The sequence below is a fragment of the Lynx canadensis genome, chromosome A1 (genome assembly GCF_007474595.2).
Source record: "Lynx canadensis isolate LIC74 chromosome A1, mLynCan4.pri.v2, whole genome shotgun sequence".
Taxonomy (NCBI): domain Eukaryota; kingdom Metazoa; phylum Chordata; class Mammalia; order Carnivora; family Felidae; genus Lynx; species Lynx canadensis.
In genome coordinates, this window is record NC_044303.2 from 144,650,886 (window position 1) to 144,665,304 (window position 14,419).

Below are 14,419 nucleotides of genomic sequence, written 5' to 3' on the forward strand. Positions count from 1 at the left end.
TGGTGGCCATGTTACTAGGAACTTATTACTCTTTAGTGATGACAACTGTTATTTGTACAGTACTAAATAGTTTATAAAGCATTCGTGTTTGTTTTATGATCTGACCATTGCAGTGACCTGAAGATCAAAGTAGGCTGGTTTATTCCCACTTAGAGGAGGAAACTGAGGGCTTGGTGACTTGTCAGAGTCATTCGGTCGGGTTCGTCGGATCCAAAACTTGGCTCAGGCTGTTTCTTGCATAGTGTAGATATTGGTGAATCTGACTTCTTACATAAGAATCTTGGAAAGTACACAGGTTTTCAAACACTTTAGAACTGGACTACACACTACAGAGTGTATCCTCTTTACTGTTTCCATGTGTGTTTATAATGTGTCAAGGTTATAATTGGGAAAAATATGTTTTCTGTGATGTTGCATTTTTGTTTTCAGGGAGTGCAGCCTGCCACAGGTGAGGTCGTGTTTGATAGTTTCCAGGACTCTGCTTCCCGTTTGGAGCTCGAAACTCGGATATTGTGCCTGCAGCCCGTGGAGCTACTGCTCCCCTCACACTTGTCAGAGCAAACAGAGATGCTTATCCACAGAGCCACAGCTGCTCGGTGAGTTGGCACATCATTGGAAAATACTACTGATTTTGAAACTCAGATTTAATTCCCAGACTGGGAATTAAACTCATTAAATTTAAACTCATTGAAGTTGTTAACAAGTTTTTACTTACAGAAGTATTTTAACAGTAGTGGTGGAAATTAAAAAAAAAAAGAAAGAAAAAGGAAATTACTCATAATATCACCTTAATGTAGGACTGTTAGAGCGGTTTAATGATACTATTTAGTAATTTATCTTCAGTTTTTAGAGGTAATTTAGAGTTCATTTCTTAGAAAGGTTATATAATTTTGAAAATGCTGCAAGTTTTAATTTGTGGCTGTGTCCAGGAGTTTTATTGATTAGATCTAATGTCATACGTCTTACTTATGCGGCAGTGTACTAGGCACTGTGGCATCCAGAGGAAGAGGATGTGTTTGTCGTCCATGTTTGGCAGAGTTTATAATCCATCAGGAGAGGCAGATGTGTACATATCTAACAAGATTCACAAAGCATGATGTTAAGTGACAACACGAAGGTACCTTGTTGGGACCATTCCATACTGCCACCTGGAGGAGTATATGGGGAGAAAAGACACTGGAAAGGCGGGCAATGGCTCCAGGGGACAGGACTCTGTACTGAGGAATTTGGACTTTAGACTAAGCAGGAAAGCCCATAAAGATTTTTATTTAGTAGATGACAAATCAGGAAATCAAACTGATGGGTAAGTGAAGTTCCAACTATTTTTTTGTTCTTAGAGTTAAGAGTGTCACGCTTTCATTTAAATTGAACTTCTAAGTAGTTTTCATAATAAATATTTTTTATTATAACACTAATCCGTGACCATTTAGGAAAAATTGGGAGTTAGCAAAAAAATGAAGAGCTAAAAATAAGTCAAATCCTATAACCCGGAGATAGTTATTCTTAAATGTTTTGGTGTGTTAATTCTATGCATATGTATCACATTTTTGATTTATGAAGTTGGATTCATGTTGCAAAATCAGTTTTGTGTCCTGTATTTTTACTTAAAATTCCCATAGTTAAAAAAAATTTTTTTTTAATCTTTATTTATTTTTGAGAGAGAGAGAGAGAGAGTGCGAGCTGGGGGGGAACAGAAGGAGAGGGAGACACAGAATCCGAAGCAGGCTCCAGGCTCCAAGCTGTCAGCACAGAGTCTGACGTGGGGCTGGAACCCACGAACCTTGAGATCATGACCTGAGCTCAAGTTGGATGCTTAATCGACTGAGCCACCCACAGGTACCCTTCATACTTTTTAAAGGGAAATTTATCTTATTTTATTATGGAAAACATATAAAATTATACCGAATAGTGTAGTGAACCACATGAATTCATCAACCAGCTTCAACATTGCTCAACTCAGACAATTTCATTTCATCTATATCCCTACTCCCTCTCTCCTTAGATTATTTACTTGAAGCAAATTCTAGAGAACATCATTTCATCTGCTGATATTTCAGCAGGTACTCAATGGAAACAAAATGACTGCATCTCATTCAGTCATGTAAATGGATAATTTATCCATTCCCCTTTTGTTATGCTATGTTCATTTTTTTAACTTCCACAAATATTACTGTGATGAGTATCCATGCATAGAAATATTTGTGTGGATTTCTGATTATTTCCTTAAGCTAAATTCCTCCAAGTGGAATTACTGGGTCACAGGGTATAAACATTTATAAAGCTTTAGAATTGGTAATATCAATTTATACTTCTGTTGCTACAGTACAGGAGAGTTGCTTGAACCTTGCTTACAATGGATCATGTAAACAGTCTCTGCCAACTGGATAGGTGAAAAATTCTCTATCAAGTCCCCTTATTTGGCTTATAATCGTTTTCTGACAGTGAGTTAAAACCTGAATAATTAAAACTGACACAGTAGACTGATTAATTAAAAAAATTAATAAAATTTCTAAAAATTTTTAAAAGTCTTCTAAAACTTTATTTCCAATATTTTGTGGTTTTGGTTTTGTTCATTTTTCTTTATAACTGTGTGTATATTCGGTTGACTTAGATATAACAGAGACTAAAGGTGATCAATTGAATGAACACTTCCATTTTTCTGATTTCTACTTTTTTTTTTTTTTTTTTAATTTTTTTTTTTCAACATTTATTTATTTTTGGGACAGAGAGAGACAGAGCATGAACGGGGGAGGGGCAGAGAGAGAGGGAGACACAGAATCGGAAACAGGCTCCAGGCTCTGAGCCATCAGCCCAGAGCCTGATGGGGCTCGAACTCCCGGACCGCGAGATCGTAACCTGGCTGAAGTCGGACGCTTAACCGACTGCGCCACCCAGGAGCCCCTGATTTCTACTTTTTAAAAACAAAATAATAAAGGCAAAAATTCAATAAAAGGTGAAAATATTCCACAAAAACATTGCCAAAAATGAGTTTTTTTGGCTGGCGGGCAGCATTGCCTATGATATTGCTAAATGTTTATTCATCAAATGAAATTCAGAAGGCATTTGGCATACTAAAAGATAGTTCTGGTGTCATATGTGGGCTTTCCCAAATTTGATGCTGCCTTTGTTTTGTTTTTATTTATATTTCTTTAGTTAGCATTGAGAGTGTATAACTTTTCCTATTTTCCCACACTCATGTAATTTTTGTTTTATTTGCATTTTAGACTAAGCAAAGTCCAAAGTTAATCCCCGTTTCTGTGAGTGTCTAGAGCTGACCTATATCCATGGACACATGGAGTGCTAGAGATTCACAAGTTGAGCAAATATTGTGGCTCTTGTGATGTAGGGTTTGGGTTGGAAAATTGGCTTTTCACCTTACCGACTTTCAGTACTCTCTCAACTGTGTTGTGTTGTCCTTCAGTTTCCTTTCCTTTCCTTTTTTTTTTCCTCCTTTTCTTTAATATAGGGATAATAAGAGTGCTTACCTCATAAGATTATTCTGAGTGTTAAATAAGTTAATACAAGTAAAATGTTTGCAATAGTGGCTGGCATAGAAAGCCCTCTATAGATAGCAAGCTGTCTGTTAACTGTATGATTATTATTTGTTATTATTTGCCATTGTCTTTTTAAATATTGCCTCTTCCCTGTTCTTTTCTGGAATGCCTTCTTATTCTGCTCTCTACGCATGGCCCTTTATGGTGTTATCTCCCACCTCCAGCCTTCTTTAAAAAAATTTTTTTTTATATATGTATGAAATTTATTGACAAATTGGTTTCCATACAACACCCAGTGCTCATCCCAAAAGGTGCCCTCCTCAATACCCATCACCCACCCTCCCCTCCCTCCCACCCCCCATCAACCCTCAGTTTGTTCTCAGTTTTTAAGAGTCTCTTATGCTTTGGCTCTCTCCCACTCTAACCTCTTTTTTTTTTTTTTTTTTTTTCCTTCCCCTCCCCCATGGGTTCCTGTTAAGTTTCTCAGGATCCACATAAGAGTGAAACCATATGGTATCTGTCTTTCTCTGTATGGCTTATTTCATTTAGCATCACACTCTCCAGTTCCTAAAATTTTTAAAAAATGTTTTTATTTCTTTTTGAAGGAGAGAGAGAGACAGAGCATGAGCAGGGGAGGGGCAGAGAGAGAGGGAGACACAGAATCCGAAGGAGGCTCCAGGCTCTGAGCTGTCAGCACAGAGCCCGACGTGGGGCTCCAACTCACGAGCACTGAGATCATGACCTGAGCTGAAGTCAGATGTTTAATCTACTGAGCCCCCAGGTGCCCCTCCCACCTCCAGCCTTCTGAAACAAATGTCTCTCCTGTTATTTTTGGCTCTTGGGGATTTCCTCTTTTTTGTTGTTGGTTTTTGGCTCTGTTTAAGAAACATTTTTGATTATATTTTAATTCACTGTTTCTATGGGTTTTTTAAATTTTTTTTTTAAGTTTATTTATTTTTGAGACAGAGAGAGACAGAGCATGAACGGGGGAGGATCAGAGAGAGGGAAACACAGAATCTGAAACAGGCTCCAGGCTCTGAGCTGTCAGCACAGAGCCCGAGGCGGGGCTCGAACTCACGGACCGCAAAATCATGACCTGAGCCGAAGTCGGCCGCTTAACCGACTGAGCCACCCAGGCGCCCCTCTATGGGTTTTTTAGTATACTGTCTGGACCAAGTAAGTTTTTCATGCTTACAGTAGCATTCTCTTATTTTTATACTTGGATCTCTCCCCATTTTGAAACTACTTCAGTAATCATCTGTATTTTAGTCCATTTTGATTTTCTTTAAAATTTAATCTAATTTTTAGCATTTAACCCTTAATTCACTTTTTTTTATTTTATTTTTACTGTGTCAGGTGTGGTCCTGCCTTAATTTCCCCATGAGTGCTCATGAGTCCATTTTACATTCATAACTTAGCTTTTATCAATCTGAGATAAAATTCTATCCATATTTTTTTAAGAAAGAACAAAAATCAGCAACAAGGATAGGGAATAGTTTTAATGTATGAACAACATAGCCTGTCAAAATTCCATTCCATATTTACTACCAGTAAACCATATAGCCTTGAATTTTCAAGAAGAAATTTTTTTTTAATGTGTATATATTTTTTAGAGAGAGATCATGAGCAGGGGAGGGGAAAAGAGAGAGGGGGCAGAGGATCCAAAGTGGGCTCTGCACTGATAGCACAGACCCCGATGCTGGGCTCCAACTCAAGAACTGTGAGATCATGACCTGAGCTGACCTTGGATGCTTAACCGATTGAACCACCCAGATGCCCATTTTGTTTTTGTTGGACTTTTGCCTGTTTTAAACAGTGATAGGTAGATTCTGGTGTCTCAGACTTAGAATCCACTCTTTTTCTTCTGTAAATCTGAAGGTAAAAATAGCAGTTTCTGTCAGTTACCGGTTAATGTATATTGATATTGAAAAAAAACTAAAGCTGTGTGAGAAAAGGAAGAATGGCTTGGAATTAATGGAATATGCATTTTAAAGTATTAGTGTTTTTTTATAATCTTTGGCCACAAGGGGTCTCCAAAGGATTTTCTATTCTGTGAATTATCATTTAAAGAGTACCAGGACCTTCACATTTATTTTTATATCTCCAGGTAGACTTAGTTACTTTGTATCACATGGTAATTAAGAATAACTACATATTAGTGAAAGGTGACGCTAAGATAAAATTGTTTCTAAGTAATGATAAATAGATTTTCTTAGGTTATTTTTATTTATGTAAAATATGTTCATAAAGTTTTGGTTTAGATCTTAGGAAATCATTTTTACTATTTTTTGTTACCTTTCCATTTGTTGTAAGAATATATAGAGAGAAACAAAGGGAGAAGGATGATTTTCAACCCTATATTAGTTGCATTTAAGGTCGCTTTAGCTTAGAGATGTTATATGTCTATAAAACTGGTTGAGAGGAAAACTATCGAAAACAATAGACAAATATTAGGCTGTGTTTAATAGTTCTCAAAGAAAGTGATATTTGAAGCAAATCAGAAGAACAGAGCAGATGGTGCCCAATTTTGTGTTCAGAGAGGTGAGGGCTTCCTGGGCCCTGGCACAGCCAAAGAAGGCTTTATGTAGGAGGTGGGCTGGGCTGGCAACATTTGCGGGACTGGAGGCTTTGAATTGGTAGTGGGGAGGAGGGAAGGGTGTGCTGTGTGTATGCACACGTGTACGTGTTCGTAAACAGTATGAGCTCTGAGGCACACGGGCTGGAAATACTAGAGGAGGTGTGAGGACAGAGGTGACACTTTTTCTAATTGGAGGTGAACTTTCATGTTGAGTAATGGGGAAGAAAGCGTTGAGGACCATAAAATCCAGCCACGGCGACTGGAATCTGATGGAAGTCAGTAAGGCTTCTGAGCAGAAGAATGGCATGACAAAAGAGAAGAGGCAAGTCTACTACCTAAATGGGAGAATTGAACTTAAAACAGAACAGAACAAAGCAAAGCAAAACAAAACAAAACAAAACCCGTTTCCCTGAGGGGCAACAAGAATAAGTACGGGGAGTCTGGAGAATGTCATAGCTGGGAGTAGGAGGAAGCAAAATAGAAAGAAATGGAAAGGAAGGGGATAAAAGAGCTGGGTATAGAGCCAGGGCAAAGCAGGGATATGTGGTCATCATTTATCTGTTGCAAATGATATGGCCAATGGTATGTGTTAATTTTTTACAATATTGACTGTTAAAATTTTCTGAAGCTGCATGATATTGACAAAGATAGTTGGTTATAAATTAACCCTAACCAGTTCAGATCACTTATGAAGTATCTATAGAAGAATGACCTTCAGTACTACAGTGATCTAAGCAATTTGGCTTAGGAAATCCATGCTTGAACATATCAGGATTTACTCAAAGGTAGATGTGTATGCTGCCGATTTGAAGAAAACATTCAAATCTTGATGTTGGGGAATAAGAATAACTCCTACTGTGGATACTTCCAGTGTTAGAAAGAGAAATACATTATTATGTTTTTGTGTCCACAGACAGCCTTACATCTTTAAAGGTTTAGTCAAAACCATTATCTGACGTGATTGTTTATAACGGAGATTTGTACCATCTGAGTGTCTTTTATAGATATTTGAAATTACCATTGCTGTGTTTTAATTTTGTGTTTCTCTTTTATTAAATTGTATTAGAGATTAAGTACTACTTTGTCATACTTTCATTTTCAAATTTTTAATGGAAAATGTTTTGTAGTTTCAGTATTAAAATGAGATGATTACTTTGAGACCATGTGCATAAATTATCAGATCAATTGTTAGGTAAATTAGGTATCTGTGTTATGGCTAAAGTCCAACTTCTTGCTAATATCATTAGTTGAATTTAGCATTAGTTAAAAAGTATCAAATATTTTTGAAGGATGAGAGGAAAAAAATAGACAGATATTACTGATTAACTTGGTTAAGAGGAAGTGCTCCACACGTATGAAATGTTAAGTGGGTAGTACTTGATGGTCTGAATTTAGTGATTGCACTCTTCTAATAAGTTTTGTCAAAGCTTAGTAAGTTTAGTGCCTTGAGCTTATATGAAGTCATTTCAGTATGATTCTTATTAGGAGTTGTTGGGAACCAAGTAAATGTGGCATGTATCAAACACTGGGTGGCAGGCAGATACGAGCCAAAAAGTCCCTAAATTTGGTGGGAAGATGAATCTGGGTAAGTTGAGGGCATTCAAGGGAGTGTGAACACAGGATGGGGTAAGGGAATTGTGAACAGTGAGTTGAATGGAGTGTTGGGTGCGTATGGGCAAAGAGTGGCCTGGGACAGAATCTAGCACTTAACTGCTTAGCGAACATTTGCTACATGCCAGTGTGTTTATGGACAGAGGGGAGGACTGTACCTGTTTCATGGAGGATGCTGGGCACTAGCGGGAAGAATTTGTGCTTTATTTTGATGTTTTATCTACTTTGGCCTACTGACTCCTTTTATTTAGTATTTTGTGTTAGAATTTTCTTCTTGTAAATTTGTCAAATTACTGGGGTAGTACATGTCTTTTGTAAAAGTAAAAATAATCTATTTTTTTAAAGTTTATTTATTTTTTTTAGTAATCTCTGTACCCAACATTTGGGGCTCAAACTCATGACCCCAAGATCAAAGTTGGATACTCTACCAACCGAATCAGCCAGGTGCCCCCAAAATACCTGTTGTAAAGAAAACAATTCTTGCTAACCTTCCCGCCCAATTTGATTTAAAGTATTTGTGTTAGAATGTGAGTTTAATATTTATAAAACTTAGAATTTAGTGCTTTAGCTTTATATCTTTTTTTTTTTTTTTGTAGCAGTAGTCAAAATAAAAGTTGAAATTAAAATCAGGCAAATGTATAAAACTAGTAAACTGAAGTGAACAGTATTTTGGTACAAAGGATGATGTTCTTGTCTGAAAATAAATTGTTCCTCCTAATTTGAGTGGGATGTGTCCCCCATTAAGGACCAGGTTCTTTGCAGTAGTTTATTTTTGCTATACTGTGATGTGCTTTGTAGACTCAGCTTTTTACCACAGTTTTTCTTTTTGAACCACAGTGTAACTTAAGTGATTTGCCCTCTACTTTCATTTGAAGACTGCCTCTTTTCTTTTCTGATTACACCTCAACAATGCAAGTGCTGTTTATTGCTAATGTGATGTTAAGCATAAACAGAAATGCAGGAACTGAAGCATGTGGCAAAATTCATTAAAAAAATTTTTTTTTAATGTTTATATTTGAGAGAGCGAGAGAGACAGACAGACAGATAGAGTGTGAGGGGAGAGAGGGGCAGAGAGAGAGGGAGACACAGAATCTGAAGCGGACTCCAGGCTCTGAGCTGTCAGCACAGAGGCAGGCGCAGGGCAGGGCTTGAGCTCACAAACCGTGAGATCATGGCCCGAGCTGAAGTCAGATGCCTACTGACTGATCTACCCAGGCGCCCCTTAAAAGGTGGTAATCTAGTTGATTTAGGACAGTTGATTTTGGTTGATTTTGGTTTTTTTCAAACCAAAGTTCATAAAGTCAGTGTGGTAGGTTGCACCTAACAGTGAAAAAAAATAAAATAGAATTTATCAAAGTGCTTCACATGTAGTAAAGGTTAAGTGTTTCATAAGAGGCTTTTTTTTCAGTTTTATTTGTCTATGCATTATTTCTGTCTATAGGTATGCCTTCTGATCCTCTTTGCAATTCCTATCATGTTTGTAATTCTCCAAGAAGGGAATTAAACTCCTCATATAATATATTAATTAAATGTTATCTTAAATGATCTCATATATACATTCTTATTACCTAAAACTGATCAGATACTACCGAGAAGTATAGTTTTAAATAGTACAAATGAGAGGCAGTTAACATTTAAGGACTGTATATTGAAAACTCTAAAGTTGATTTGCATACCATATATTGCCTACATAGAAAATGCAGAAGTGGCAGATTATTAGAAGTAATAAGGGTTCATCAAGATTGTTAAGTGAAATCAGTAAACGAAAATGAATAGTGTCTTAATACAGCAGCAACAAATAGTAAAATTCTTAAAAGAAGGTACTACTTGGAATAGCAACAAAAGCAGTTTTAGGACTGTATTCACCAAAAGAAAAACAAGACCTTAAAGAAAATTTCAAAACTTTATTGAACAAAGAAGTACTAAATAATGGAAGGAGGTGTATTAAAAATGTGTAATTAGTAAAGTAAACCTGTGATTTTACAAATATTTATGGTGTAGAATACAGATTCTTAAGTTGGTATTTGAGTTTAAAAAAATGTGGATTGATTTAACAGAAGCTTGGATTGTAGTGGTGATATGCTCAGATGTGGTAACATCTTAAAAAACTTTGTTTTAATGCTTTTATTTTTATTTTTGAGAGAGAGAGAGAGAGAGAGAGAGAGAGAGAGACAGAGCTTGAGCGGGGAAGGGGCAGAGAGTGAGGGAGACACAGTCTCAGCTGAGCTGTCTCCCTGGTGGTCTAGTGGTTAGGATTCGGTGCTCTCAGCTGAGCTGTCAGCACAGAGCCTGACGGGGGGCTCGAACTCAAGAACTGCGAGATCATGACCTGAGCCGAAGTCGGATGCTTTAACCCACTGAGCTACCCAGATGCCCCTAGATGTGGTAACTTTTTGAAGATGCAGGGGATAACTTAAGTTAGGGAATTGTGCTGGAGCACATAGTAAGGACAGTGTATGTCACGTTTTTCTGTTTCTTGTCATTTAGATTTTGTATGTGTGTTTGAGCTAAATCTAATATAAATGGGAACATTGCTTGCATGGAAAAAAATTTCAGATCAGAGGTTTAGGGAAGTACAGATGATGATGAATTTGAAGCTTAGGTCACTTAAACTCCATGAAGATGGGTTACTCTCCATTTTTCAAAATAGTTTGCCTTTCTAAGTAAGATACTTTATTCTGCCTTCAAGTTCATGTTAGTAATTTAGATAGCAGTAAATTCTAATCGATTATTTTGTTTTAAGTTTATTTTTGAGAGAGAGAGAAAGTACAAATTGGGGAGGAGCAGAGAGAGAGGGAGAGAGAGAATCCCAAGGAGAGGCTTGGGAATCCCCCATCAAGGGGCTTTAACTCAAGAACCATGAGATCATGACCTGAGCCAAAATCAAGAGCCAAATGCTTAACTGACTGAGCCAGCCAGGCACCCTGATTATTTTTTTCTTATCACTAAAACTATTCGTAATGATAGATATTTCCAGGATTTTCTCAAGTTATTGATACATCTTCTGAGTTATGCATTATAATACATTCATTTATTCTTAAAAACGTTTATTGGGTGCTTACTGGGTACCAAGTTCATTATTAGATAGTGAAGATGCAAAAATGCATAGGATCCCTATTTTCCCAATTCTTATGGTCTAGAGGATTGGTATTCATGGAAGTAAATAAACAATGATAACGAAAGCGCTGATTGTTAAGGTTCCAGAAAGTGACTGGTAGCATGAGGACATCAAGCTTTGCTAGAAGGAGTTAGGTGAGGCTTCCCAGAAGAATAGTCCAGCACTGAGACTAGAAAAATGATAGCCAGGCAGATGGAGGTGTAGGAGAGCATGGTTTTCTTAGGGAACAGAAGCTAGTTTGGTCTGCCAGGGCAGGCATGGCAGCGTGAGACAGGACAGATGTGGGGTTTGGAGAGAAAGGTTGTGTAAAGTGAAAGTGAAAAAGAACCAAGAGAGAAAGCAATGTAATGGAGGGGTTGGACAAAAAGTTTCCTGTGAAAAAGATGGAGAAGGAATGACTGGTGGCAAAAACTATATCATAATGATCCTTTGTGTCCCCAGTACCTATTATATATGGCTTGCATATACTAGGTACTTAATAAATGATCAATGAATGATTAAACAAGTGACTTTTGGAATAGGGAAGAAATGGGTATTTCCTATTTGTTTTTCTTTTTTTTTTTTTTCTTTTTTTTTTATTTAACGTTTATTTATTTTTGGGACAGAGAGAGACAGAGCATGAACGGGGGAGGGGCAGAGAGAGGGAGACACAGAATCGGAAACAGGCTCCAGGCTCCGAGCCATCAGCCCATAGCCTGACGCGGGGCTCGAACTCACGGACTGCGAGATCGTGACCTGGCTGAAGTCGGACGCTTAACCGACTGCGCCACCCAGGCGCCCCTCCTATTTGTTTTTCTTAAGAAAAATGATTTAGGTTTTATAAAATGGAGGGATTGTTCTAGTAGTTGGATATTCATACATGCAATATATAGGATGATAAAGGTATATTTAAATGGTATAGATGTGGCCAACTCATTTACTTCTTTTGGGAAGACCATATTAATTCCTTATCATTTGGAAATTAAATAAAAACTTAACAAAAAAAATTCCATATCATTTTTGCCTATGGTTTCTAGTCTTTAAAAAAAATAGTGTCACTTTAACTTAATTTATTTAAGCTTCTTGACATTTCCATGGATATTCCCTTACAGTAAATACTAATGGAATCTACATGGCTAAGTTTTCCTGTACAGGGAATTATATAATTATTTTAAAGATTGATATTGATGGGGAAAACAAGGTCCCAACCTCATTTCTGGTACTTGAAACCTTTCCTGTGTGGTACTTAAAGGAAATTCCCCCCCCCCCCCCCCCCCCCGTGTTTGTTTGTTTGTTTTTTATCTTCCTCATTTCCTTAATTCTAGAGTAAGAGATAAATATAAAGTTGACTCCATTGTTACTGCATTTCATTGTTTATTTTATGGTAATTTCACTTTACTATTTAGAAAATTCAGAATAAAAAAAGTTGCTCATGATAGTGGATTAAATAGCAGAAAAAATCTCATACACAGGAAGGAAATATCTTTAAGAAAACATTTAAAGAAAAAGTCTTCTTAATAATAAAAATCTGTTTTATATTGTTTTTTTTTAAAAATATTAATTCCTTTCCTGCTGGAAATGCCATTGTATTTTCAGTAGTTCTTTTTTTTTCTTTTTAATAACCAAATACAGAAGAAACATTCATAAGATTTTTTCCTTGTGGTCTTAACAAGAAAACAATTGTTTTTGTATTTAAGATTTATATTGTGTTATTTTTATTGAGGTATAATTGACATAAAACATATTAGATTCAGATGTACAACGTAATGGTTTGATATTTATATTGTGAAATGATCAAAATAAGTTAACATCTAGTTAACATCCATCACCATGCATAGTTACAAATTTTTTTCTTATGATGGAGACTTTTAAGATCTACTCTCTTGGGGGGCGCCTGGGTGGCTTGGTCGGTTAAGCGTCCGACTTCGGCTCAGGTCACGATCTCACCGTCCGTGAGTTCGAGCCCCGCGTCGGGCTCTGTGCTGACAGCTCAGAGCCTGGAGCCTGTTTCAGATTCTGTGTCTCCCTCTCTCTCTGCTCCTCCCCTGTTCATGCTCTGTTTCTCTCTGTCTCAAAAATAAATAAACATTAAAAAAAAAAAATCTACTCTCTTGGAAACTTTCAATATACAAGACAGTATTATTAACTGTAGTCACCATGCTGTACATTACATCCCCAAGTAATACTTTTTAATATATGTAGTCAGCACTTTTAATGGGTATGCTTAATATATATCAAACGGGCGTGTTCTTATATATGAAAATGCAGGTTTTATGCTGCATTTATAATATTGTATATTATATATACAATATAAATGTATGTATATTATATATTTATTTTTGCGAGAGAGGGAGGGAGGGAGGGAGGGAGAGAGAGAGAGAGAGAGAGAGAGAGAGAGAGAGAGAGAGAGAATGAGTGGAGGAGGGGCAGAGAGAGAGGGAGACAAAGAACCTGAAGCAGGTTCTGGGCTCTGAGCTGTCAGCACAGAGGCCAATGCAGAGCTCAAACTCATGAACTGCAAGATCATGACCTGAGAGCTGAAGTCGGATGCTTAACTGACTTGAGCCACCTGGGCGCCCCAAAATCCAGATTTTAAAACATGGTAAATAAATACATGATAGTTACTGTACAACAGTGTTTGCTATAGGGTTTATCTAAATTCTAAGCCCTTGTGTATTTTCATTGAGTATAACTCCTCAGGGGTGTCTTTACCTGGAAAGTATAAATGGAGTGTACATGTAATAGGTTTACTGAGAGCAGCTGAATAGGAAGAAACAGCATTTGAAGAGTCTGGAGGAATGACTTAACTGATTAATACAGAGAACCCCCAAGATAGGGCAAGACTGCTTAAACAGAAGGTTCGAAAAGCATTGTGTGAGGTATACACAATTCTTTTACTACTTTTGCTTGATTTTTGTAAATACACCTATTCATTTGGGGTTGAAGATTTAATTGCATAAAGTCCCCCAATTAAAGCATTTTATTCTGAAGTTACAAGGTCACTGAGGTAGTAAGTGGCAAAGTCCCCTAGGACTAGACCCCCAGTCCTAATTGATGCTGGTAAGTCCACTTTTTACTGTCATTAAGATATAACCTAGTGGCAATCTAGAATACAAATATCTCCATAATTGAACTCTTAATATAGGTAGCCATCTGTCTATAAGATCTCTTCAGTTACTTCTTTCTTCCCTTTCCCTCTTCATAGTTCAGGAAGAGATTCCTTTTCCTTTCTTCCCTTGTAGCAAAACTTCCTTTCACTATCTATGTTAAATAAAAAACTTGAGGCTAGCTTGATTTGAGAGCTTCTCTGGGCTTGCTTATGGTCTAAGTCTTGTCTAAGCCTATGTGTAAGTGGACTTAGACTTTTCATTTAGTCTTTGCAATGACTCCTACCTGTCAAATCTTCCCACTGAAGAGAGATTTCTAATTTCCTTTATTTTTCTTGATTACTCTGAGATTATTCTCTTATCTCTTGTTTTCAGGCCAGAAATTTCTTCTCTCTCCCATCTTTTTTGGTGGGTTATTTTTAACTGCTAGCCTGAGTTTTGATTTCTAGAGCAATAAAAGTCTGTGCAGTCCTGCTGTGTTTTTTTCCCCTCTACCATTTTGCTTTCCACTCTGTTCCTTCCTTACTCTCTT

At 37.0% G+C, this 14,419-nt stretch overlaps 1 protein-coding gene across 2 annotated transcripts in view; it reads left to right on the forward strand.

The window, feature by feature from the left end:
* Positions 1–14,419, forward strand: part of MSH3 (mutS homolog 3) — a 188,592-nt gene that overhangs the window by 25,706 nt on the left and 148,467 nt on the right. For both annotated transcript variants that reach the window (XM_030323803.1, XM_030323814.1), the window contains exon 8: positions 430–596. In XM_030323803.1, coding sequence (XP_030179663.1) covers positions 430–596 — 167 coding nt within the window. The remainder of the gene's footprint in view (positions 1–429; positions 597–14,419) is intronic.